Source organism: Penicillium chrysogenum (genome assembly GCF_028827035.1).
Source record: "Penicillium chrysogenum strain IBT 35668 chromosome Unknown utg000004l_segment0_segment0, whole genome shotgun sequence".
NCBI lineage: Eukaryota > Fungi > Ascomycota > Eurotiomycetes > Eurotiales > Aspergillaceae > Penicillium > Penicillium chrysogenum.
The window spans coordinates 1,530,781-1,555,238 of NW_026622752.1; the positions used below are offsets into that span (position 1 = coordinate 1,530,781).

The 24,458-nt window shown below is 50.3% G+C and overlaps 9 protein-coding genes across 9 annotated transcripts; 6 read left to right on the forward strand and 3 right to left on the reverse strand.

Annotated features, from left to right (window-relative positions):
- Positions 1–534: 534 nt before the first annotated feature.
- N7489_006505 (uncharacterized protein) lies at positions 535–1,081 on the forward strand (the record flags this gene model as incomplete). The annotated part of the gene is made up of 3 exons (XM_056712255.1): positions 535–663; positions 738–971; positions 1,028–1,081. The coding sequence occupies 3 exons, from the start codon at positions 535–537 to the stop codon at positions 1,079–1,081; spliced, it is 417 nt and encodes a 138-aa protein (XP_056565970.1).
- Positions 1,082–1,678: 597 nt separating this feature from the next.
- On the forward strand, positions 1,679–3,443 carry N7489_006506 (NADPH-dependent FMN reductase; the record flags this gene model as incomplete). Its single annotated transcript, XM_056712256.1, has 2 exons — positions 1,679–2,367; positions 2,816–3,443. The coding sequence occupies 2 exons, from the start codon at positions 1,679–1,681 to the stop codon at positions 3,441–3,443; spliced, it is 1,317 nt and encodes a 438-aa protein (XP_056565971.1).
- Positions 3,444–3,585: 142 nt separating this feature from the next.
- N7489_006507 (ATP-binding cassette transporter YOR1) lies at positions 3,586–7,910 on the reverse strand (the record flags this gene model as incomplete). Its single annotated transcript, XM_056712257.1, has 2 exons — positions 3,586–4,947; positions 5,010–7,910. 2 exons carry the CDS (start codon positions 7,908–7,910, stop codon positions 3,586–3,588), a joined length of 4,263 nt encoding a protein of 1,420 aa, XP_056565972.1.
- An 892-nt stretch (positions 7,911–8,802) lies between these two features.
- Positions 8,803–10,288, reverse strand: car2 (ornithine-oxo-acid transaminase; the record flags this gene model as incomplete). The annotated part of the gene is made up of 3 exons (XM_056712258.1): positions 8,803–8,988; positions 9,047–9,748; positions 9,821–10,288. 3 exons carry the CDS (start codon positions 10,286–10,288, stop codon positions 8,803–8,805), a joined length of 1,356 nt encoding a protein of 451 aa, XP_056565973.1.
- A 766-nt stretch (positions 10,289–11,054) lies between these two features.
- Positions 11,055–13,506, forward strand: gpi10 (putative glycosylphosphatidylinositol-alpha 1,2 mannosyltransferase; the record flags this gene model as incomplete). Its single annotated transcript, XM_056712259.1, has 5 exons — positions 11,055–11,252; positions 11,303–11,533; positions 11,605–11,807; positions 11,858–12,004; positions 12,057–13,506. The coding sequence occupies 5 exons, from the start codon at positions 11,055–11,057 to the stop codon at positions 13,504–13,506; spliced, it is 2,229 nt and encodes a 742-aa protein (XP_056565974.1).
- Positions 13,507–14,000: 494 nt separating this feature from the next.
- N7489_006510 (uncharacterized protein) lies at positions 14,001–16,601 on the reverse strand (the record flags this gene model as incomplete). Its single annotated transcript, XM_056712260.1, has 4 exons — positions 14,001–16,166; positions 16,238–16,348; positions 16,411–16,427; positions 16,487–16,601. 4 exons carry the CDS (start codon positions 16,599–16,601, stop codon positions 14,001–14,003), a joined length of 2,409 nt encoding a protein of 802 aa, XP_056565975.1.
- Positions 16,602–18,873: 2,272 nt separating this feature from the next.
- Positions 18,874–20,047, forward strand: N7489_006511 (peroxidase; the record flags this gene model as incomplete). The annotated part of the gene is made up of 2 exons (XM_056712261.1): positions 18,874–19,233; positions 19,310–20,047. The coding sequence occupies 2 exons, from the start codon at positions 18,874–18,876 to the stop codon at positions 20,045–20,047; spliced, it is 1,098 nt and encodes a 365-aa protein (XP_056565976.1).
- Positions 20,048–20,717: 670 nt separating this feature from the next.
- Positions 20,718–21,323, forward strand: N7489_006512 (uncharacterized protein; the record flags this gene model as incomplete). Its single annotated transcript, XM_056712262.1, has 1 exon — positions 20,718–21,323. The coding sequence occupies one exon, from the start codon at positions 20,718–20,720 to the stop codon at positions 21,321–21,323; it is 606 nt and encodes a 201-aa protein (XP_056565977.1).
- Positions 21,324–22,186: 863 nt separating this feature from the next.
- Positions 22,187–23,394, forward strand: N7489_006513 (thioredoxin-like protein 1; the record flags this gene model as incomplete). The annotated part of the gene is made up of 3 exons (XM_056712263.1): positions 22,187–22,279; positions 22,378–22,525; positions 22,623–23,394. The coding sequence occupies exons 1-3, from the start codon at positions 22,204–22,206 to the stop codon at positions 23,392–23,394; spliced, it is 996 nt and encodes a 331-aa protein (XP_056565978.1). The 5' UTR covers positions 22,187–22,203.
- Between the last annotated feature and the right edge of the window lie 1,064 nt (positions 23,395–24,458).

The following is a 24,458-nucleotide window of genomic DNA, read 5'->3' on the forward strand; positions in this document are numbered from 1 at the left end:
AGTTCATTCTATTCTGGGTGGTGTAGAGAAACCTCAGTTAACTAATGCATTTTACCTAGTTGTAGTGATCTCCCTGAGTCACTGCTCCAGCTCGAGGGCTGAGGTCATATGTGAGACAGCCGGAATACCATATGCACCCTTAAAGCCTCACCAATAACAGCAGGGACAGATTTGAAACCGCACCTGAATTCATTATTGACTTAAAGTGAGACCCTAGTCAGGTTACTTATTCCGATATTGATGCAAGGGGATTCCCAAGGTTCCACTTTGGTTTCCCGATTTACCTTAGCGTCAGGCGGCTGTCCGTGGCTTCCTTGAACTGTATCTGAAACCTGCAGAGACTCGACCAATCACCATCTTCGACACTTTAGAATCCCAAGGGTCGCTGCTAGGGCTGACCCTTCCTCCAGATTTTGAGCATATAACCTTGGGAATACCCCAGAATAATCGCATGTTGTAAATCTCATACCATCTTTTCATCTTACCACCACATTCCCACTCTATAACTCTTTGTCCTCCCTCTTCCCAGTCAAAATGAAGTCCTTCTTCTCCATGGTTTTCTTCGTCGCCGCAGCCATTGCCCAGAGAGCCACAATCGGACTCCCCACTGAGAATCAGAAAATCAATTCCGGCGAGGAAGTCGTCATTCAAGTGCAGCGTCCCGTAAGTTCTAACGTCCAGGATGCATAGCCTTTCCAATTAGTAACCGAAACCCCTTATACTAATCTATCATTTAGAACTCTCTGAGTTCGTCCAAGGAGATGGGCATAGCAATTGGCCTCTCCTCATGTGAATCCGCACCTTGCAGAGACGCAGATGAAGTTCTCGGAACAATTCTATACAACGGGCCTTTCAAGCCCGAGTACCATGAGTCCAGCCTGCCCCCGTATGAGAACTTCACAGTCACCGTGCCAGCCTCGGCTACCCTTGGCAAAAGCCAGATTAATATCGCCCATGCGGCTCTGATTGGTGTAAGTAGATCTATTACATCTGTTGGAATTTAAGTATACTGACTATTGAATTGCAGGCTGGTCCTTCTGCATTCTTGGAGTCTCTCAACCAGACTGTCTACGTTGTCTAGATTGATGCCAGGTCTAGAGTCTGAGGTTGGCGCTGTGCTAGCTTCGTACATTTGCTTTTTCATTCTTGTTGTAAATCGCTTTTTGTTGTCAATCTTTTGTCGGGAATCTGTGAATATGCCTTGAGTTGGATATTTCAATATTGCGCCAGTCTAGCAGATATATTCTAGTTTTATATAGTTGCATTCAGCAATACATTTATGTTAAATATGAAACGCTCTTGTCAGTCCTGGAGGTTGGGAGAGTAGAAACGGGCAGACGTCTTTGAAAATGGCGTTGCCCAGGGATTTCGAGGGTTTCTTTGTTTTGGACCAACCATTTTTTTCAGTAGTCTCTCTTATTGAACTCTTCATTCGGACATAGCCTCTATTCAATAATCAACTGTGATTGGTTTACTTCTTTCGAGTCTTATTGACATCTCTATCGGGCCATCTATATCGTTCACCTGTTCATCTACTCTTTGTCCCCAGTCCGACGTGAATAAGACTAGTCTCAATAAGCATCATGTGCAGCTGGATTTCTCCCCTGGAAAATATATCTCTCTCTTCTCTTCGACCCCACCGAAGATCTACACGTTGAAACTCGTTAATCCTGTCATGATGGACAGAGTCTTCTCTCGTGACTACGACCCCGTTGCGAAATCGGATGCCGATGGTGACAGCGATGCCACCATCACAAGCAGACCATCCCGGCGGGGTTTCCAGCAGTTTCTGAAACGAAACCTCGCAGCAATCACCATCACCGGCCTGCTCATGATCCTGCTACTCCTGGCGATCGCCGTAATCACAGCCATCGCCGTGGAACCCTTCCGCAAAGTCCTTGTCGTAAAGGGACCATCATCTGACTCACTCGCATATCCCGAAACACTCGAAGGCAAACGGCAGTGTCTGCCACCAGCTCCACGGGTAAGATACTCGTGCGGCAACTCAACCAAGGAAGCCGAAGCCCTCGGCTGCTCCTACGATCCTCTTGCCGGCTGCTGGCTGCACAAAGAATGTCCGCATGACTTTACAGACGAGTTTGCGCATTTCAACAACGGAAAGCCGTTTGTCTATTTCTATGATGAGGCCGCCACACAGCAGATGAAGGACTATACTGAACTCGGCAATAACCCGGATTTCTATTGGACTGCTGTCCGTGAGCATTTGGTTCATTGTCTGTATCTCCTTCGACGAGGTCATGATGTCCACATGCGTGGTGCTCGTCTGGATAATATGCTTGCGGATCTGGAGCATGTTGATCACTGTACTAATATGCTGGCTAATTGGTTGCGGAGGCCGGATCCTGCGTTAGAAGAGATAGGCACGCAGGGGCAGACTCATTGCTTTATGTCTTGTGCTTGATTCCTGGGTATATAGTCACGGTTCCTGGAATTGAGCAGGGATACAGAACCAGTAACCCTGTCCCTTAGACAGGTGTTGTTGGACCTTCCTTGGGTTGTTTTATTTGGAATCCAGAATCACAGTGGCTTTCCGATATTGTCTACTATCCTTTTATTTTGGTTATATACTATCTTAATCTAACAATACGGTGTAAACTGTAGCTTTGTCAAAAAGACGGACATCGTCATAGTTTATCTATATCGAACCATCTAATCTCCGACCCGAACTACTATGTCCGCAACCCCGAAAACATAAACTCCCACAAGGCTCTTTTTAAACAATTATCCTCGGTATCTCCTAGGAGGTACATATTCATTCAAAATGCCCCCCCAAACGAGTCGCGATAGTCACCAGCAGCACGCGCAGCCCGCGCCTCAACCCCACGATAACGCAGTACGTCTATGACGTCCTCGCCTCAGACCCGATGATCCCAACAAACCACAACGAAACAACCGACACAGACCCGCGCCACATAACCCTTGAAATCCTCGATCTAGCAAATCAATCCCTACCCCTCTACGACGAATCCGTCATCCCCGCCAGCCTACCAGCCGCAGACCCAACCCCGCACTACAGCAAAGCACACACGCGCGCATGGTCCGCTGTAGTGCGGCAGTACGATGCCTTTATCTTTGTCACGCCACAGTATAACTGGAGTATTCCGGCGAGTCTGAAGAACGCCCTTGATTATCTGTTCTTTGAATGGAAGGGGAAGCCGGCGGGGATTGTTTCGTATGGAGGGCGGGGTGGTGGGAAGGCGGCGGATCATCTGCGTGGTGTTTTAACCGGGTTGCGGATGAGGGTTGTTGGGACGGCGCCTGGTTTGTCTGTTAAGTTTACTGGATTGCCTGTTGGGGTATTGTCGGAGGAAGAGATGGTGCGGTTGGATGAGAGGGATCTTCTTGGGTGGAGGGATGCCGGGGTTGAAGGGATGATGCGGAATTTGGGGATGGAATTGGTTTGTGAATTGGATAAGGTGTGATCTGCTTCTTGGTGCTATGAGAATAATGTGAAGATGCTGAATGGAAAGATGGTATGTATTAATAGTCACGCTAATGTGCCTTAGTATTTTGTATGTATGATATCTGGAGATTATATACTGATTTCTGAAACATCACTTCATCTCAGTTAGTGCTGAGAATGTCCTCGCGTGTGATTCCACTGCGTTCACACATGGCACGGAAGATGCCATCTGCCTTATCCCACAATGCAACTGGCGCATCCATCTCGGCAATCCGACCCTGGTCCATAACGCAGATGCGATCGTAGTGGATGATCGTGCGCAAGCGATGTGCAATACACAGCAAAGTCTTTCCATCGAAGCCCTGAGCCATAGTGTGTTGGATCTTCTGATCTGTCTCGAAATCAACGGAAGAGGTAGCTTCGTCGCAGACGATGATACGTGCGTCGCGGACCAGCGCCCGGGCGAGAGCCATCAGCTGCCGCTGGCCTAGGGAAAAGTTCAGGCCTTCATCGTCGACTGGCGACTCGAGGGTGAGTCTGTTTAATGGGTGGGCTTTCACGTCACCGCCTGTGACTGGGGTCGTGGTTCCGCTGCCTGACCCGCTTGGAAGTTGCTCGCCTTCGAGTTCTTGCTCTTGGCCGATGAGGTACGCCTTGCGCAGCGCGGACCATAGCTCGAGATCATTATGTTCGTTGAATGGATCAAGATTGGAGCGGACCGTCCCCTTGAATAAGGCTGGGTCTTGAGGGATGATGGCAAGGCGGGATCGAAGGTCGTGAAGGCCGACGGTAGAAATGTCGATGCCGTCAATTTTGATATTACCTCCAGATAGTTCGGTTAGACGGAATAGTGCGGACATGATACTCGATTTGCCGGCACCGGTGCGACCGACAATACCGATGCGCTCGCCTCCTCGCACGTCCATAGTAAGCCCCTGCAGCACGAGTGGAAGGCCAGCCCGGTAGCGCATCTCCACGCTGTTGAACTCGATGTGGCCCTTCTCGGGCCAGCTGGGTGACACCTCGGCCTGGTGCAAAGGCGCCTCCTCTTCCAACTGAGTACCATAGTAGTGAACACGTTCTGTGGCGTTCATGTTGTTCTCAACTTCGGCCAGTTGACGAACCGTGAACTGGAGCATCTGTGCGATAGCCAAAATATAAGAAAGCACCAACCCAGAGATACTAGGAGATACATTGAAACGAGAAGTGACGACCAGAACACCGACCACGAAAACTAATAGGGTCGCCACGGCATCGAGTCGGACACTGAGCCAACGCTGATTGGAGAAAGTGAGGAAATAAGCCCCGTTCATCACATCTATCGAGTCTCGGATGGTGCGGCGGAATTGGTTCTCTACGCCGTATGCTCGAATGCACGCGACTCCTGTGATAGCTTCGCCGAACCTAGCATACACCATTGATCGCAATACGCTCTCGTGGCGCTTCATCTCGCGGGCGGATGCTCTGTAATAGTTCGAAGCTAGAAGGAACAGTATGAACAGCGGGACAAGTGCGATGACGAACTAAAGGGGGTTTAGCAAATCTTGTCACGACTCCCAAGAAATTCCAAGGGAAGGGTACTCACGTAATAGAAGAACACTATGACCAAGACCATCACAGAAATAATCATGGTCATTGTCAGGGCATAGATACGCATCGCGTCGGAAAGTTCATTATCCATCACCTGAATATCCTTCGAGAAGCGGTTGGTGATTCGTCCAAGTGGTGTAGTATCGAAGAAAGCCATAGGCGCGCGGAGCACACGGGACATCGCACGCTGAAGCATGGTCTTGCTAGCGTTCGTACCGCAGGTGGTCATGTAAGTCGAGAAGGCAAACATCAAGAGAACAACACTACCACCCAGTCCAGCGTAAATTCCAATATATTGGCCGGTCGACAGCGCCGGGTACTTGTCAGAAGTCCAGTAGGACAGCCACAGGCTAGTCCATATGTTGGCGACATTTGTAAGGCCAAGTAAGATGAACACAATAATGGCATTGAAATAACTGCCGGAGGCTTTGATATAGGCATTCCAGACACTCCAGCCGACGGATTCAGTGGCCTTTTCTTCTTGCTGCATCAGGGCTGCGGTGGGTTTTGCTGGGGCGGCCTTCTTGGAACTTGGCTCCTTTTCGTCTGCTTCATCCACGGCTTCGTCCACCGCCTCTTCCTCCTCCTCTTGCATATCCTCCTGTCGAGAACTAGACATCAACCGCTTGAAGACCTCGTTGTCGCGCATCAGGTTGTCGAATGTATCGACCGCACTAATCCGGCCCTCGTCCATAACAATGATTCGATCACATCGGCTGAGAACATGAAGTTGATGCGTCGCCAAGATTCGGCACCGATCTTTGAGCAAGCCACAGATTGCCTTGTCCATGATGTGACGACCGACATGTGCATCGACAGCTGACAAAGGATCATCCATGAGCACCAGTTCCGCATTGAAATATATGGCTCGGGCGATATTCAAACGCTGTTTCTGTCCACCAGACACAGTGATACCTCGTTCTCCGATCTCGGTTTGGTCTCCATTCGGTAGAATCTCGAGATCTGGGGTCAGAGCGCATGCGTCAATCACTTGCTCATACCAAGTCTCATCATATTCCCTCCCAAATAGAATATTGTTGCGCACAGTGGTATTCTGAATCCAGGCGTACTGGGGACAAAATGCGCGTGTGGTGCCCAGACGTACAGTGCCATCAGTCACACGCATATCGCCCGCCAGAGCCGAGAGTAAGGAACTCTTGCCACAACCGACTGTTCCAATCACAGCCAGCAGTTCATGTCGGCCGACTTCAAAGGTCATGTCCTTGAGTTTAAATGGCTCTGTGGGAGTTTCATCGGTCTCGTCTTCAGGTGTTGACTTCTCTGTTGGCTCGGGGCGTGCCGCTGCCTTCTTGCCGGCTTTTTGTGCATCCTTTTCGTCTGTCGGAAGGCGTTCCCAGGTAAACGAAGCATGGTCCATTTCGATGGCATTCTGCATGTTTTCATCCCGCTCGATATCTTCCTTCTGTTCTTCGGCGAGTAGGAACTCCTGGATTCGATTGAAAGCAGTCGAAGCATCGGTCACTTGACCGATAACCAGTGGCAGCATGTTCAACGGCATCCGCAGGGAATTGAACAGCGCCAATGAAGAGAAAATCGGCGCGGGATCCAAGTCATGATTTGATAGCGCATAGGTAACGAAAGCCAACATCGAGGCGAAGACAGGAATAGACATCGCCACACAGAGAATGCCGTTGCGGATCGCAAGCAACGTCTGGATGGAACGAATTTCTCGCCCGCGGATCTCTTTCAGACGGCCGAGGAAGCTGCTCTCCCAACCAAAGAACTTCACGAACCGCACCGCTTGCAGAATTTCCTGGGTGAGAGATACACGCTGGTCGGTAATCTTGTTGATATTCCGTCGTCGGGTGATCAAGGATCGCACAGCGAAAGTCAAAAATGGCATTCCGATTACCAGCAGTGCGTAACCAGACAAGCAACTGTAGCCAATGTTGACCAAGAGAAGGACCAGTGTCACTATAATGGAGATGGGTGCTGTCCAAATCATATGGAACATGCCACAAGCCAGGTTAATTCGGTCCACGTCAATGCTCATGAGAGCAGTGATGCGACCATTATTCCATCCGCGGCCATCACCTGCAACTCCACCAGGTGCAGGCAGCGCATTATCAGGCTTCTGTTTCTTCGCTTTCTCTTCTGGCTTTAAGAGAGCATCCTTCGTTGCCTCCAAGGCTTTGGCTTCTTCTGGAGTAGCTTGCCCTCCTGCCTTAGCACGACCAGATAATTTCATAGCCTTGTTAAATATGTGGGAAATAAGCACGGCACGGATCTGCCCGCCAACAACCTGACCGCGATACAGGAACTGATTCGTGCACAAGCTTTGAAGTGCCTGCATGCAGGTGATACCAACGACGAACCCCATACCCTTGCCAATGTGAGGCACAGGGTGCCCAGCCTTTTGTGCGACATAAGCCTCCGTCGCAAAAGCAATCAGGTACCGAGTCAAATACGGCGCAAATACTAGCAACAGCGAACTGAAAAGCTGACAGATGCCGCCGAGCAGAAATTCAAACCTGAACGTGTCGTACAACGCCCAGAGAAGCGGGCGGTTAATACCACTCTCAGTGCGCTTCTCCAATGCGGCGTCTAATCGGCCAGACAATACATCAACGGCCCGGTCGGGATTGACAGTCCAGATATCCTGCAAATCGAGTGGACGTAGATAGCCCACCTTCATCAACGGAGACATCCATTGGAAGGAAATAATGCTGAAAATCGAAGCGCCATGTTCATGCGACACAGATCGCTCTGTCGGTACCGGAGGTATCTTTTGCAATCGCAGCGGATTGAGTCTGCGATACCATTTTTTCTTTTGCATAGGCTGCACGTCCGCTTCGTCGGATGCTGATCTCGAGGTATTGCCCTGGACCTTGTCATCCGCCACCACTACTTCATGTAGCGGCTGGGGCGCGGACATGCTGAACTTTGGATATTTGAATCCAGTTCAGCTGGACAGTGTTCCAGAAAATGGAATATGAAAGAAGTGGAAGTAATAGAATCGATGTGGGGACAACCACGAGATGCTGAATGCGGAAGGCGGAGATAATGTCGGGGATTAGGAATTAAGCCCTGTAGGGCTTGGGGATTTATAACTTGAGATGATTTCGGATTCCGGAGATTCCAGGGGGTCTAATGACTTATAGATATATGACAATGCGAACGGAGTATTGAAAAAGTCGGACACGGATATCCGAGCCCTTATATGATATCCACCAAACAGGGCTAAGCATCCCAAGATCGGGCTTGTTGGGCCTGTCAGGATACATAAAAGTCAGAAGTCGGAAAGAAACCAAAGGAAACACATGCATTCGCTTAAAAATTCACTATCTACCTTAGGTACTCTGTAGGAAACACCCGAAGGCCCTGTCAAGTCGGCAAGTCGGCATCGCGGGGTTGGTAGATGCCGATCGCCGACTTTGGGATTAGTAATCTTTATTTGGAGGAAGCCGTGGAGGGGCAAGGTTGTAGGTTACTACCTATGTTGTAGGTCCGTGGAAATTAGCCAAAGTCGGCTTCATTAGCAGACTGTGTTGAAAATCCAAATTTGTTATGATCTATTCTTTGCTATGGCATACAAGTTTTGCCCCTGAAAAGGGAAAAAAAGGAAAAAAGGAAAGCCATCCGTCATCGCGTCGTGGGATAACAAGCAGACCGTTGGAAAATGTGTCAGGCACATTTCGGTCATCTCAAGCTTGTGTCCAATGGGAATCTCAACTAGCAAGCCCTGACCTAGATAATATGATACGTGGCTTTTTGGGGTTGCGACTGTGATCTGTGGACCTGCGGAGGTCCCCTCTCTATAGGCGCAACTAGTTCTCAAGACCAATCTTGACCTTCTTCTCCGGGGGAGGGATAACTTTGTCCTCGGATGCGCCCTTGAGGTTGGGCAGGTCTGTCACGGCCTCCTTGATGATGTCGAGGGCCTTTTGGATCTCCTCCTCCGTGATGACCAGCGGAGGAGCAAGCCGAATGATGTTCTGGTGGGTAGGTTTGGCCTGGAGAAATGGAAGTCAGCGTCCGAATCGAACTTCACGGGTAGACTCGAATACATACCAACAAACCCTTCTCCTTCATCAACATACACAGATCCCAAGCGGTATGTCCATTCGTCTTCGACTCATCAATGACGATGGCATTGAGCAGACCCTTTCCACGCACTGTCTGGATGATCGGGCTCTGGATAGCCAGCAGCCCATCCCGGAACAAGTGGCCGAGCTTCTCCGAACGCTCGACCATGTTTTCCTCCTGCACGACCTCAAGGGCGCGAATAGCAACGGCGCAACCAAGTGGGTTTCCGCCGTAGGTCGAACCATGGGTGCCAGGCTCGATCGTGAGCATGACGTCCTTTCTACCCAGCACGCAAGAGACCGGGTACATACCACCGGAGATGGCCTTCCCGAGCAAGACAAGGTCGGGCTTGATGCCGCTCCACTCGTGGCACAACAACTTACCCGTGCGCGCGATACCGGTTTGGATCTCATCGCAGATCAGCAACACATTGTGCTTGTCGCAAAGTGCCCGGGCCTCCTGCAGGTAGTCTTCATCGGGGACGACGATGCCTGCCTCACCCTGGATAGGCTCGACGAGGAAACCAGCGAGGTTGGGGCCGGCGGCCTCGAACGCCTCACGTAGAGCTACCTTGTCATTGTAGGCGATGGGCTTCTCAGTTCCCGGGATCGTGCATCCGATACCGGGCAGATAAGGGCCGTAGTTCTCGCGTGACTCGGGATCGGAAGATAGGGAAATGGCGGCGAACTAATGCAAGGGGTCATCATAGTCAGCCACTGATGTAACTGGTGTAACAGGGAGGGGTCACAATTCACTTACTGTACGCCCATGGAAGTTATTCTCTGCACTCAAGATAACGGCTTTATTTTCCGGAATGCCCTTGACCTTGTATCCCCATTTGCGGGCGATTTTGATACCCGTCTCAACAGCCTCGGCGCCGGTGTTCATGGGCATCACCATGTCAAAGCCAAAGTAGCCGGTAACAAACTTGGCAAAGCGAGGGAAAACGTCATTGTAGAATGCCCGGGAGCTTAGAGTTACTCGCGAAGCTTGGTCTACCAGTGCAGCAATCAATTTGGGGTGGCAGTGGCCTTGGTTCACAGCAGAGTAGGCGGAGAGGAAGTCAAGGTAGTGACGACCTTCGGGGTCCCAGACCGAAGTACCCTGAGCCCGGGCAAAGACAATAGGGAGAGGGTGGTAGTTGTGGGCAGCATATTCATGCTCAGCCTCAATAGCCTCAGCAGAAGAGGCAGCATGGTAGTGGGAGAAAGACCCGTTGGTAGCCATGGTGGATTGCGGGGAGAGCTAAGAAGTTGGGGGAAGTTGGAGGTAAACGGAGGATCGGCACTGGGGTAAAGAAGGGAAGATGAGGGATTCAAAGAAATTGAAGAGAAATTCAGAGAAAAGAGAAACTCCGAAAAAGAAGAAGACAAGAGATATATAAGTAAGGGGAATTTTCCCTTTGTACAGCCGCTATGCCGTTAAGTGTTAGACTTGTTAGACGGGATGTCCGCTAAGTACAGGTCGTGCCGATGCTGTTCCCTATGCGCAGGATTACCCTACACGGCTCCATTGGCTTGGATAACCACGATTTCTGATTCGTTCATTGGTTCTATATTGACTATCATGTTCCAGGTATTAATTATTGATCTAATTAGAATCAGCTAAAAATAAAAAAAATAAAAAGAAAATTTGAGGGAGAGAGAGGGAGACCGGTAGAAACGCACGTCATACATACTACGGTTATTGAAGAAGAAAAATACATATATGTATACTTGAACGTTAGAGATATAAACAAATAAAGATTATGCTAAAACAAAGAACAATTATCATTCAAACAAAATACGAAAGTACGAAAATAAAAAATAAAAAGATGAGACAAAGGAGATATTAGGCATATTAGGCAGTTCAGGGCAATTCGAGTCGAGTCGAACCTCGGGGAGATCCTCTACCGCCCTCTCCTTTGTTCATTGCGCTTTGCGGAATCAGACAATACTTGAGTCGCAATGTACGAGGGAATGAATGAGTCTTTACAATTATCTTACCCTTGATCATGTCTAAACCAATTTCTCCGCGAACACCTCAAATCCCCCGCGCGCCCACTCAAAACATACTCCTCTTCCTCATCGCCTTCCGTCTCGCCAACGCGTTCGCGGTTCGGACCTTTTTCCAACCAGATGAATACTTCCAGTCACTAGAGCCAGCCTGGCAGATCGCATTCGGTCAAGGCCAAGGGGCCTGGGTGACATGGGTGAGTGAATGCGATCGCGTCAACACATGGCTTTGGCTAACCTGTCCTAGGAATGGCGGCACCAACTCCGATCCTCACTACATCCTCTCTTCTTCGCCGTTCTCTATAAAGCAGCCGATTTTCTCGCCTCCGCCCTCAGCGTGTCGCCCGCTACGCGCGCAGAGCTCCTGATTGCCGCCCCAAAGACAGCGCAGGCCGTTGTGGCGGCAATTGGTGATTTCTACACATGGAAGCTCGCAGTTCGCGTCTATGGAGATGATTCTCGTGGATCCTGGACAACGGTATGTGATTATGTGTCGCGTGTTCGGGACTTCTCTGGGCAGGAAAATGCGCATGCTAATTGTTCTAACAGCTGGTCGCAACGGTCCTGAATCCCTGGCAATGGTTCTGCTCCACTAGGACCCTGTCGAATTGTCTTGAAACTACACTCACCATTGTTGCATTGGAACTATGGCCATGGCAGTGGTCGGCAGGCTCTACAGCCGGCGATGGCCGCGACAAAAGCACCAGCAACCAAATGAGGGGCACGGACCGGGATCGAAGTGCGATTGTTGGGTATGACTGGACCCCAACTTTGTGACAACAGCCACTGACGCTGCCTGCAGCCTCCACCAATGCCTGCCGCTGGCGGCGCTCGCATGTATACTGCGGCCGACCAATATTCTCGTCTGGGCAACCCTGGCCGGCCTCGCTTGGCTTCGGACGTCTTGGCCCCAGCGCAAGATCCTCATTTTTGAAGTCATAGTTTGCGGGTAAGTGATCCGTCTCCCTCATAAGGGGCCAGCTGACCTTTCGATCTGGCAGGTCGGCAATTCTCGCGGTGTCTTCCGTTGCGGACCGTCTGTTCTATGGAATTTGGACCTTCCCACCGCTCAGGTTCCTATACTTCAACATCGCGCAGTCACTGGCTGTCTTTTATGGCAGCAATGACTGGCATTACTACATCTCACAGGGCTATCCGCTTCTACTCACCACTCTTTTGCCCTTTGCGGTTATTGGTTTATACCGAACCTTGACGACTCGGAAGTCCACAGTGGGAGACAGTTTGCAGGCGGCGATCCGAGTGCAATTGGCGACTGTCTGTCTTCTGATGCCATTTGTCCTCTCTTTGATCTCTCACAAGGAGGTACGATTCATCTACCCATTGCTGCCCTGCCTGCACATATTAGCTGCGCCACCATTGGTGCAGTTCTTTTACCCAGCCATCTACTCGCGGGCATACCCGCGTCATACACCCCGCAGATTGATTCTCATCTTTCTCGTACTTGTAAATGTGGTCATTGCGCTGTATACAACTCTCCATCATGCGTCGGGAACACTTAGGGTCCTCTCCTATCTCCGTCAGCAGCACGAAGCACACTCGGTACTAACAAAGAGACAAACAAACTCCGTCTCAGAAACCGGAATCTCTGCTGGCTTCTTAATGCCCTGCCACAGCACGCCCTGGCGCTCTCATCTCGTCTACCCGACAATTAACGCCTGGGCCCTTTCCTGCGAGCCACCGATTGATCTCAATGCAACCCAGAAAGCCGTCTACCGAGACGAAGCAGACCAATTCTACGACGACCCATTCCAATTTCTACGCCAGAATATGGCTGGCGGTCTCCGACACGTCCCTCGACGACCAAGCTACGCCTCTTCTGCACATGATTTTGTACCAGGAAAGTCCACCAATAAGGCTCCACAACATGAATGGCCCGACTACCTCATCTTCTTCGCCCAGCTCGAACCAACCCTCTACGCCATACTGCGCGGCTCGTACTATGGTGAGTGCTGGCGCACCTTCAACACCGCCTGGCATGATGACTGGCGCCGTCGCGGCGACATTGTAGTCTGGTGCCTGGACACAGCCGAGCAGGACGCGTGGCGCTCCAATACCGAACGCCAATTGCGGCAAAGCCGGGATAAGCAATTCGATCGTATCGTGGAAGCGTTCAAGAATGAGGGGCGCAAGCAAAGAAAGCAAGGATGGATGGGCCTCCACGTGTCTTCGATGCCTTGGTCCTCATCACCTCCTTCATTGTTTGCGTCGTGGCGACGTTCAGTGAAGGCTCTTTTCTCGTCGCCTTCAAAATCATCGATTCCTTGGCCCTGGCGTCCCGCCTCTCGTTGGGAGAAATTTGTAACGAGGTTGTCATTCTCCAAGCAGAAGACAAGTTGGCTTCCTTCCTGGATGTCCGACTGGCTTCCAGTGTTGCCGTCTTGGTTGGGCGGAGCTGAGAGGAGACCTACGGAGGCAGAACTTTGGTCTTGAGATCATCGATTCCTGGCCTCTTTCAGTTGGCTTTTTGGTCGCCAGCTCTCGCGTTATATATTTGGTGCTGCGGATCTTCCTTCCCTTACTCTTTCCCTTTTGTCTTCGCTTCTCTTTGAACATATAGCCCTAGATCTACAGTACGATAATCTGTCTTGATTCCCCAGTAATATATTAGTTCGATACTCATATGCAACAAGACACAACATTTGTACTATTTGACTCGCTAACCGGAAGCCAAAGGAATATTCTAATGAACAAAGAAAATAACAACAGGGAATGTGACAAGAAGAAAAGAAAAAAAATCGAACGAGCGTCAAACAGACAATGAAAATGCTCCGGACATGCACAACCATAACACGTCTCGTCAATCTTCTATATCAGTACAAGAGTCAACGTCAGAATGAAAACCAAAACTAATGTCCATGTCAATATCCATATTCACATTGCCCGACCCTCTATCTAGGTATTATCCAAGGCCAAAGTCAAAAAACTCAACCATAGCGAGCACTCAGACTAGCAAAGGCATCAGGGCTATGCCGACCATTCTGCAGCCCGCTCACATCGACGCTCGGTTGGCTCATGTGCGTTCGTGGGAATGCTGAGTTCGTAGGCGGTGGGCCTGAAAAAGGTGACTTGCCTCCAGCAAATGGGGAGCTGTTTGCTCCTGCAAAGGGCGGACTGCTCATTCCCGAGAATGGGGAGTTGTTCGTTCCCGTGGACGGGGTAGTTCCGGTGGTAGTTCCGGCCCCGGGTTGGTCGTTCATGCCGCCAATTCCGAGTCCTGTGGATTGCTGCTGATATGTGTTGATGCCTGCCTGTGCGGCAAGGCCGGATCCGCTGCCTGTGGGAGCGGTGCCGAAGAAGGGGTTGTTGGACGTGGTGGGCTGAGTGTTGGCGGTAGGTTGCTGGGACTGGGAATTTTGCTGGGGCTGGGGCTGGTGTTGATTCTGGAAGTTTGTGGCTTGCTGGGTATGAGACATGGAGGTGTATTGGTTTGATGGTTGGGCGTAAGGGTTCATCGAGGGAGGTGGGGCCTGGGATGGCTGAGGTTGCTGAGGTTGCTGAGGTTGCTGAGGTTGCTGAGGTTGCTCGGCAATGGTTGTCATGTTAGATTGCGCGGGACCCATATTGTATAACGAAAGAATGCTGTTTTTGTCCATCCCAGTGCGCTGAGGCATGAGCTGCTGCGCCTGCTGTGGCTGCGGTTGCAGGTGAGACTGGAATTGGTTAGGGTAGCCACCTGCGCTCTGCGCTGTGTTCGGCGCCGGCCCTTGTTGGAACGGGTTGTAAGCTCCCAGACCATTTGATGGCTGCTGCTGTTGCTGTTGGGGCTGCATCTGCGGCTGCATCTGCATCTGCATCTGTGGTTGCTGCTGCTGTACTTGGGAAGGAGCAGTTAGTCCAAATGGCGAGGAAGAGGACATGACGGGCATGGTATTTGCATGACGAGGAGGCTCAAAGCCCCCTGGTTTCGTCATGAGCGGGTTCATTTGCTGCTGTTGGGGCTGCATGGGTTGATTTTGTGGCGCAGTGTTGAAGAAAGGGTTCGTTTGCGGGACATTAGGGTTGGGATATGTCTGACTAGCCAAGCCACCCTGCGGCTGCGGTGGTGCCTGGTCGAATGGATTGTAGCTTTTGTCCATTGGCTGAGGCGACGTAACATAGGGAGACTGCGCGAATGTCGCAGTGACCGGAGGCGTATAGGACTGCTGATGTAGAGAGTGCTGCATGGAGCTTGTCTGGTTCGGGTACCCACCGGTGGAGTGGGGAAACAAGGGCTGGGAGACCTGCAGGCCCTGGAAAGATGACTCTAAAGGCTGTGTAGATGCCGGCTTCCCGTTCATCTGATCGAATGGGTTGTACGCAGTGGTCTGTGATTGCTGGGTTTGCGATGGGGCCACAGGATTCGAGACTGCTCGGTCAAATGGGTTGTTGGAAACCTCAGGGAAGGTGTTGTCGGTTGCAACGGGGAACGGGTTTTTGGACGTCTCGGGCTTCGGGATTACTACGCGTGCGGATGCACCACTGCTGGTCCCGGCCGGGGTCCTGGATCTTGATGCGGGGTTCCCCCCTTCACCCAACCTGACCAGTGTTTCCACCGCTCGATCCAGATCCTCATGGAGTCCTTTGAGGACCATCTCGTTTCGTCGGTCATTGGTGAATCCCATCTGCTGCAATGCCGCCATTTTGGACTCGAAAGATGCCGTTGTTACATCGGCCACAGGCGCACCAAGTCCTGTCGTCTTTCTAGATTGCAATGGTGGTGGTGACCAGGCTCCGTCATCCGAGGTTGGCGAAGTCACCTTGGGCTTACCACCAAATCGGCGGAGGTTCGAGGTAGAGGATGACGATCGTAGACCAAACTTGAAAAATCTCCCAGACTTGGGCGGAAGTGGAGGAGGAGAACCCTCAGGAGATATGTTATAGTCATTCTTTCTTGACTCCACGGGGGACGGGGCCCTATGGTTGGAGTAACTTGAATCCTCCCTGCTCGGGGGCTTTGGCTTTCCATTTTCCAACGAACGGTGTTGATATTTCTGCCGGATAAACCGTTCCATGCATGCATCGGCCTCGTCAATGTCGGTGGGGATTGGCGGCTTGATACCTCGTGGGTTGTTCATTTTGTTCATAAGGATATTACCGTGCGATTTCATGTTCTGTCCAGGTGATAAAGTCCACTTTGTCAGTTCATGGCCTTTGCTATTGCGGGTTGTCGGATTGTGCTCACATCAACTTGCTCTGATGTCCATGTGTCCATGGTTAAAGATTTGATCTTGGAGATATGCGTGCCCAGCTTTCGGTGCAGTGCGGCGCAACGCATGCAAAGGAAGATGCCCATCTGTCGGAGATGAACAGTCAGTTTGTGGATTCGATCGAAGGTAAAAAGAAGCGGCGACATACATTCCAGCTTGCCCATCCTATTCAAATAATAATTAGTGAGATCAACAATAAAGGTCAAAGGTCTTTAGGGACGAACCTGGGGTCAAGGCATCGCAATCGGCACATCGGTCATTGCCAGGAACGGTCCGGATCAGCTCCGCCAGAGTCTTTTCATTCCGCGCCTGCTCGCGCTTGCTGATGCCGGGAGCCATGATGCAAAAAAGAAAAGAAAATAATTACAAGAATAAATAAATAGAAGGAGTGGCAGTAATACAAAGTGGAATAGGGGAAGAATTCTGGTTCCCAGGGCGGAGAAGAGGTCAATTGATGTCCGAGGGGCAGATCATTCCAAATGAGACATGTATGTGCACTACGGAATATACGGAGTACAAAGAGTAAAGAAAGAGTAGAGTAGAGGAAGTTAGGATTTGAACATTTAGCTTAACTGTTCCAAGGTTGAGTTGACATCTCATTCTACTATATCGATTCGTTCCGTGTTTCTTCCGGCATAGTGTTTTCTCCAGGCCCGGTCTTCTAGAACACTTTAGGATTCTTAGGTTTATAGGCTCGAGCCTAGGCTTGTACGGTGCCAAAGGAAAGTTAAAGATCATGTATATTAATGCTATAGAATAAAATGGCATGTCCGGACACCAATGACTCGCATCTACCAATGCGCCTAAAGGCCGAAGCCCTGTCGGAGCCGTCGAGAAGTCGTAATGATAGCCAGGAATATCTTCTAGTACGCCAATATGACCAACCATCCTATGATAGAGGAATTGGCGGTTGATTATGCGTTCGGAAAAGTGTAAAGAAGAAAAGTCTCCAATTTGCGCGGAAATTTTCGATACAAAAGGACAGGGTCATGTGACTGCGCTAGTCCAATCACGTGCCATAAAGCTTAAGATAAAAACTTTTCCACCACACACATTTCCTCCTTCTGCAATCATTCGCGTGTTGGAGACTCGAGAATCCAATCCTTTAATGTCGGGATTGTTGAGGACTTGGATCCAACATGTAGATATAAACTTCAAACCACATAACCCGCGTGGTGCCTACCTGTGGCACTGGACGTCTCTTGGGTGATTTTTTAATCGTTCGTTCGTGGAATATCAAAACCAAACAGTTTTTAGCAGAGCTGCGTCTACTCCACCCTGGTGTTCATATCTATTGAACAGCAGGACTTTTTTACGACGGACATCCCCAAGTAATAATTCAAATCAATTTTCAAATACACTCCGCACCTCATTATATTCCTTGTCCTAGATCATTTATCATCGTACTTCTCATAAGATCATTATAGCCTCAGCTTAAGCTTATGTGTCACATGACTGTCCGGCTCAACAAGATTTTCCGGTTAACCCCACTATTTATATCCATGGCTATGTAGGTAGGCAGTTAAATGCCAGAGGCAATGGGGTTTTCTGCATTGACGGTTCAGTCGGTCTAAACATGTGCTACTGTCCACGGGGAATGGGTTCGGAGGGTTCTTCGAGGGTAGCAGGCAAAAACGACTGCTGGTCAAAAGCAAGGGAATATACGAAGAATCGATATAGAAGCTTAAGCCGCAGAGGTTCAAGAAAGAAATAGTACTTGTAGTTTGTTGCAAGATATCCATATGTAGAGAGGAAAATAAGGCATATATGGTTACGCCTATAAGAACTGTGTGTACCTACTGCTGCGGTGAGAGCAGTAATCCCTAGATATAGAATTGGGCCTCCATCGACTTTAAAACCGCGCGGCAGGATCTGTCGTAGCGATGTACCATCCATGAACATTTATGGATGTCAGCAGTCAGGCGAGAACCATGGGTAATAAGATCGAGACCATGAAACGTGTTCAAACTTGCCAAGGGATCTCGAACTCAAAGATTAATAAATAGCTTATTTGAATCAATAAACATAGATGTACTCCGTATAGTATCTAGACCTGGATTATTACTGAGCAAGCTGCCAAAAGGTGGGCCCGGGGGCAAACTGGTCGATCAGGTAAGCAGGTCGAAAGCGGCGGAGTGGGTCTGCGTTGGCCAAACAGCGCTTTGTTGTTAATAATACCCATGGATGTTTCCGAGATATCGGTTTTCTTTCTTACTCACGCCTCTAGTGTCAGGTGTACCAGTCTGTACTGTCAATTCAACAAGTACAATCTCCTGGGATTGCAGCGTAATATAGAGATAGTCAAGAATATAATGACAGAAGTGAAAGAAGTGAAAGTCTGGGGATGTACGATGATGTACCGGAATGCGGAGATGGACGAAACGCCGAGGCAATAGCATATGTGGCCCCCTTGATTGGCTGTGATTCCATCAGCTTCTGTACGAGGGGACCGAAGTATTGGTTCAGGGTTGTACTGACAGTAGAAAATGTGACAGAAGTACAAATGCCCCGGTTCCTCCCTTCTCTCCTCGTTTGTACTTGTACTCCTTTTACTTTCCTTTTTCCTGAACACCCATAGATTTCTTTATCTCCCCTTTCTGTCCCTATCACAATGGCTTCGGCTGCTAGAACTGCTTCCCGGGCCTTCCTTCGCTCAACCCCGGCGACCTCCTCTTTCCGTCCTGCTGCACGCAGCACCCGTTTCGCCATCCCCGCCAACGGTCTTCGCGCCTCTCCTCGTCGCGGATATGCTTCGGAAGCTGGCCCGGAGAAGTCTGGCTCATCCTTCGGAATCTGGGCTCTTGGTCTCGGTGCCCTCGGTGGTGGAGCGTACTTCTACCTGAACGGCGACTCCGCCTCCTCCCCCAAGAAGCCCTTCGTCCCTACCCAGGCCGACTACCAGAAGGTGTACGACGCTGTCGCTGCCCGTCTGGCCGACGATACCGACTATGATGACGGCAGCTATGGTCCCGTAAGTAGTCATTTCTGCTCGTTGTTGTCATTAAAGACCAAAGAACTAACCTAGACGGTTTCGTTGCTCTCAATAGGTCCTGGTTCGTCTCGCATGGCACGCAAGTGGTACCTATGATAAGGAGACCGGCACCGGAGGCAGCAACGGCGCCACCATGAGATTCGCCCCGGAGTCCGATCACGGCGCCAACGCCGGTCTCAAGACCGCCCGCGACTTCCTCGAGCCCATCAAGGCTCAGTTCCCCTGGATCACTTACTCCGATCTGTGGACTCTTGCGGGTGCTTGCGCTATCCAAGAGCTGGGCGGCCCAACGATCCCCTGGAGACCCGGCCGTGAGGACAGGGATGTCGCAGCATGCACTCCCGATGGCCGTCTTCCTGACGCCGCCAAGGACCAGCGTCACATCCGCGATATCTTCTCCCGCATGGGCTTTGATGACCGCGAGATGGTTGCACTGATCGGCGCCCATGCCCTGGGCCGCTGCCACACCGATCGTTCCGGCTTCGACGGCCCCTGGAACTTCAGCCCTACTGTTTTCACGAATGAGTTCTTCCGCCTCCTTGCTGAGGAGAACTGGATCCAGAAGAAGTGGAACGGCCCGAAACAGTTCACCGACAAGTCCACTGGCACTCTCATGATGTTGCCCACTGATATGGCTCTTATGAAGGATAAGGGCTTCAAGAAGCATGTCGAGCGCTATGCCAAGGACAGCGATGTCTTCTTCAAGGAGTTCTCTGATGTCTTTGTCAAGCTCCTTGAGCTCGGTGTGCCCTTCAAGACTGAGGACCGCTTCGTCTTCAAGACTTCTGAGTAAGGGGATTGCTCAAAAATTGCTAATATTCCCGTCTCTGTTTATATACCTGTCTTGATATCCGAGTCATTACTCACTAAGATTGTTTTTCTTGTTGTCAATGGAACTTTCGATTCCCTCGCATATTTGCATGCGCCAGTAGTCTCAACTGTATTCACAGCATGTAGGTTTCGCCTTGAGTAAGATGTAGCATTAGCATGGTCACATAGAGCCATCGGGTAAAGTTTGGCAGAGCTGTACCGCATAGCTCTGAAGAATACCCATCATGGCGATGAAAATTGTAATAAAAAAGATATGCATTCATGTCCAAGATATCGACATGATAAAAGAGAGAGGGAGTCGCCAACGCATTATGTCAATATGGGTCCGGAAGGCCCTCTCCCAAAGTGGCGTGCAAGGGCGACCCGCCATTTTCAAATCATCGTGGAATCCTCTCAGTAACAAAGCTCACTCACCCCGCTTTGCAGCACCCCTGCTACCCCAGATTACCACATTCATTCCCTGGAATGCATGCGATTGGAAATCTCCGCTAAACTCCGGGGTGTCACTATTACAACCTGGCGCGCACCTCTGACTGGTCGCTCGAGGACTCGGCGCGGGACACAGAACCAACACAACCAACCAGCTACGACGAACAGACGCTGGACAGAAAGAGGAATACACTTCTTTCAACATGACGAGGACGGCACATGCTGTGGATCTCTATGAGATCCTGTCTCTTCCCTTCACGGGGTCTTCGTCGACAGTCCTCTCCAAACAGCAGATCAAGATCGCATACCATAAAGCATTGCTGAAACACCACCCTGACAAGGCGGGTGCTGTCGCAAGGGAGACCGGGCTAGGAGGGCCAACTAATTCTACATCCACGTCTACTCCGAACCCTCTCTTTCCCAGATCCGATGGCAACTCGTCGCGACAACTGTATACCATCGACCAGATCACCACCGCCTACAAGACCCTATCGGACCCCGCCCTCCGCGCTGAATATGATCGCTCTCTACGTCTGGATAGGCTGAAGGTTGCAGAGCGCGAGAAGACTGGCAATGTGTTCCATACCGGCTTGGAGATCGTGGATTTGGAAGATCTTGCCTGCGAGGAGGCAGAAGGCGGCGACGGCGACTGCTGGTATCGCGGATGTCGGTGCGGTGATGAGCGCGGGTTTTTGGTCAACGAGGAGGATTTGGAGAGGGAGGCGGAGCATGGCGAGATCATTATCGGGTGTCGCGGGTGCAGTCTCTGGTTGAAGATTCTGTTTGCCGTTGAGGCAGATGAGGGATGAAGAGATGCTCGGCAGGTGGTCTCTTTCCTGGTAATCGTCTCTGCTCTATCATACCGTCGAAATCCGGGTCCGATTGTGCAACTCATGCCGTGTCGCTGTGCGATAAATGGCAACCCATGGTCCCATGTCTGTGTTGGTCTATGTCTCGCCCGGAGACTCAACTCTTTGGTTCAGACAGGATACGGGCTTGGATATTCGCTCTTCTTCTGTCGTCAGTTCTCCTGGCCTCGGTTTCTCCTTTGCACTTCAGGCGCCGCCAGTCTCTTCTGGTTTGGGCACACCACTCTCGTCGGACCTTGTGTAAACCAAGCGCACACCAAGTGGTATCCTCGCTTTGGACCTATCTCACTCTTTGATTGAGATAAAGCTGAATCACCCTTCCGAGGCCCAACTCCGTCCACTTGCCTTCTGGCTATACCTGGCTCAAACTCATGCATTCAACGATGAGACCAGATGCTGTGCTTGTCAACATTTAGTTCCACATTTAGATGAGAATACACCTTTTATGTATATATCTATATTCTGCCTTCCTTCGAAGAAAGGACCAAGGAGGAAACTCATAATAGACAATTTCAAATCTCATAGTAGACATGGTGACAATAACAATATATATCCAACGCATCAAATTTTAATGATTCGGCATTTGAGGCGATTCCAAAGTAATCCTGCCATTCCAGGAGACGATTCAATAGTCACTAGTTAAAATAAAATAATAATTACAAGTATACATCCCCTGGCGTGGTCCATATGAGACTGACGATTGTGTAGAGGGGCTGATGACATATGCGGAGGCAGCAAAACACCACGGCCGTGGACAACCTCACAACTTTCCATCCTCTTCCACCCTCCATTTTACGCTCCTTCCCCTCCCAACTTCACCATGTCTGTCATTGAGATTTCATCGAAGGAGCAATTCACATCGCTCCTTAGCTCATCCCGTCTCGTCGTCGCCGACTGTAAGTGTTTGCCGCCGCGCGACCCTGCCCCGCCGAGACCCTGTCTTTCCCTCCGAACGAGCAGAGCTATCGCTAACCCTGGCCTGATACTCGAATAGTCCACGCCGATTGGTGCGGACCATGCAAAGCTATTGCACCTGCGTATAACTCGCTGGCGACCCAGCTCTCCCGCCCGAATCTCATCACATTCACCAAGATCAATGTCGACCACCAACAAGAGCTCGCCCAAGCCTACGGCGTCACAGCGTATGTCCAATTTATCCAAAGATCTAGAACTTAGCCCAACCTGCACATGCAATTCTACAATAGTCGCTTCGCTTACTGACAAACCCGCGATACCTAGGATGCCGACCTTCATCGTCTTCAAGAACGGCCGCGTGAACCAAACAGTCAAGGGCGCCAACCCTGCACAGCTGAACCAGATTGTCCAGAAGCTCGCGTCCGAGGCAAGCCAGTCGGACGAAGCAGCAACCGGCGAAGGAAGTAGCTCCGGCGAGCCCTGGATCGGCGGCGCAGTGCCCAAGGGTTATAGCGATATCACAGACCAGGTTGACGTGAAGGGATTAGAGCTGTTGAACCGGGATACGGATACGGCAGAGCCGCGCGCTTTGTTTAACATCTCGAAGCCGTCCGGACTAGCAGCAAAGGGCAAGGCCAAGGCTGCTGGCCAGCCAGATTGGACCGAGAGCGACACCGACGAGCAGCTGATGCTGTACGTCCCATTCAACGCGATGCTGAAGGTCCACTCAATTCAGATTACCTCCTTCCCCCCTGCGGAGGCCGATGGCGACGACGACGAGACACCCATGCGGCCCAGGAACCTGCACATCTACAAGAATACTTCCCATGTGCTTGGATTCGATGAGGCGGATGGTATTCCTCCTGTGCAGAAGGTGGAGATCAAGCCAGGTGATTGGGATGCGAAGACTGGGACTGCGACGGTGCCCCTGCGGTTTGTTAATTTCCAGAATGTGACATCGCTGGTTATGTTCTTCGTTGATGGGGATGGAGACAGCGAGAAGCTGCGTGTTGACCGCATTCGCGTTATTGGCGAGGCGGGTGCAAACCGATCTATGGGCAAGCTGGAGAAGATTGGTGACGAGCCTGGCGAGTAGACAACATAGACGCTGGAGAAAACAAGCCTACACTAAGGAGATAACTGCGATTTGGTTTTTCGAAGACAAAGAAATAGCTTGGACGGAGCAACATTGTGTCAACTTTATGATAGTTAAAGAGTACAGTTCAATGCCTAATGGGAGCCGCCTAGCTGTGAAAAGATCATGCAAAATTTGGTAACTTGATTCCATTCATTTAATGCTATAGAAAATAACCAAGAATATAAAAAAAAGTATGTTTGACTCCCACCACAAGGTCTCATCCTGGAGAAATCAGAAAGACCTGTAAAGGTAAGATTCAATGTGCAATTCCATTCGTCTGTGGCGCAACTGACACCTGGGTTACATCACTGAAAGCCAGACTAATGACCGTAGATGTCCAGGCAACACGGGTTATCGAGTCGCGCCGCCGCACGAAGAAGAAAAGAAAAGAAAAGGAATGGCGTTGGCTGGGATTTCCTTTTATGCTGAGATCCGGAGATTTGGTTTTTCCGGTTGCCTTTAACGGAAGGTTCCAAGAATTTCGGCGCACACAGAAACTTCCATTATGTAAGCCATATGCGAGGAGCTAATTTTTTTCATTTGATGCCTTTTCCCTTTCTTCTCTTTCTCTTTCTTCCATAAACATGGTCGATGATGAGAATTATGGAATATATGATAGGAAGAGACTGACTCCTAATGGGAGCGTGATCTCAATTTACCATTCCTGAGACCCTTTGCTGTTTATTTTTGGGGTTGGGGAGCTCGACCTGCAACCAGGGCGAGCAATTGTTGTTTTCAACCTTCGAATTGGATTATGTTTTAGTTTCCGCCAGGACTTCAAGGTTGCAACTAGAACTATTTCGAGCACTATTCCGAATTCATATGCAGAACATCAACTTTTGTTCCCTGGACTGTATCAAAGACAAAATATCTCGGCAGAAACCCAACGGCCTTCAAGGCCACATTGTCGAATACCGCCGTTAATATAAAAACAGCATCCACCTGAGAAGGAATTAGAGAATGTTGCGCAAGCTTAGGAAAACCATAGAGTCGCGTGTTTTTAGGGCCGAACAATGGTATGC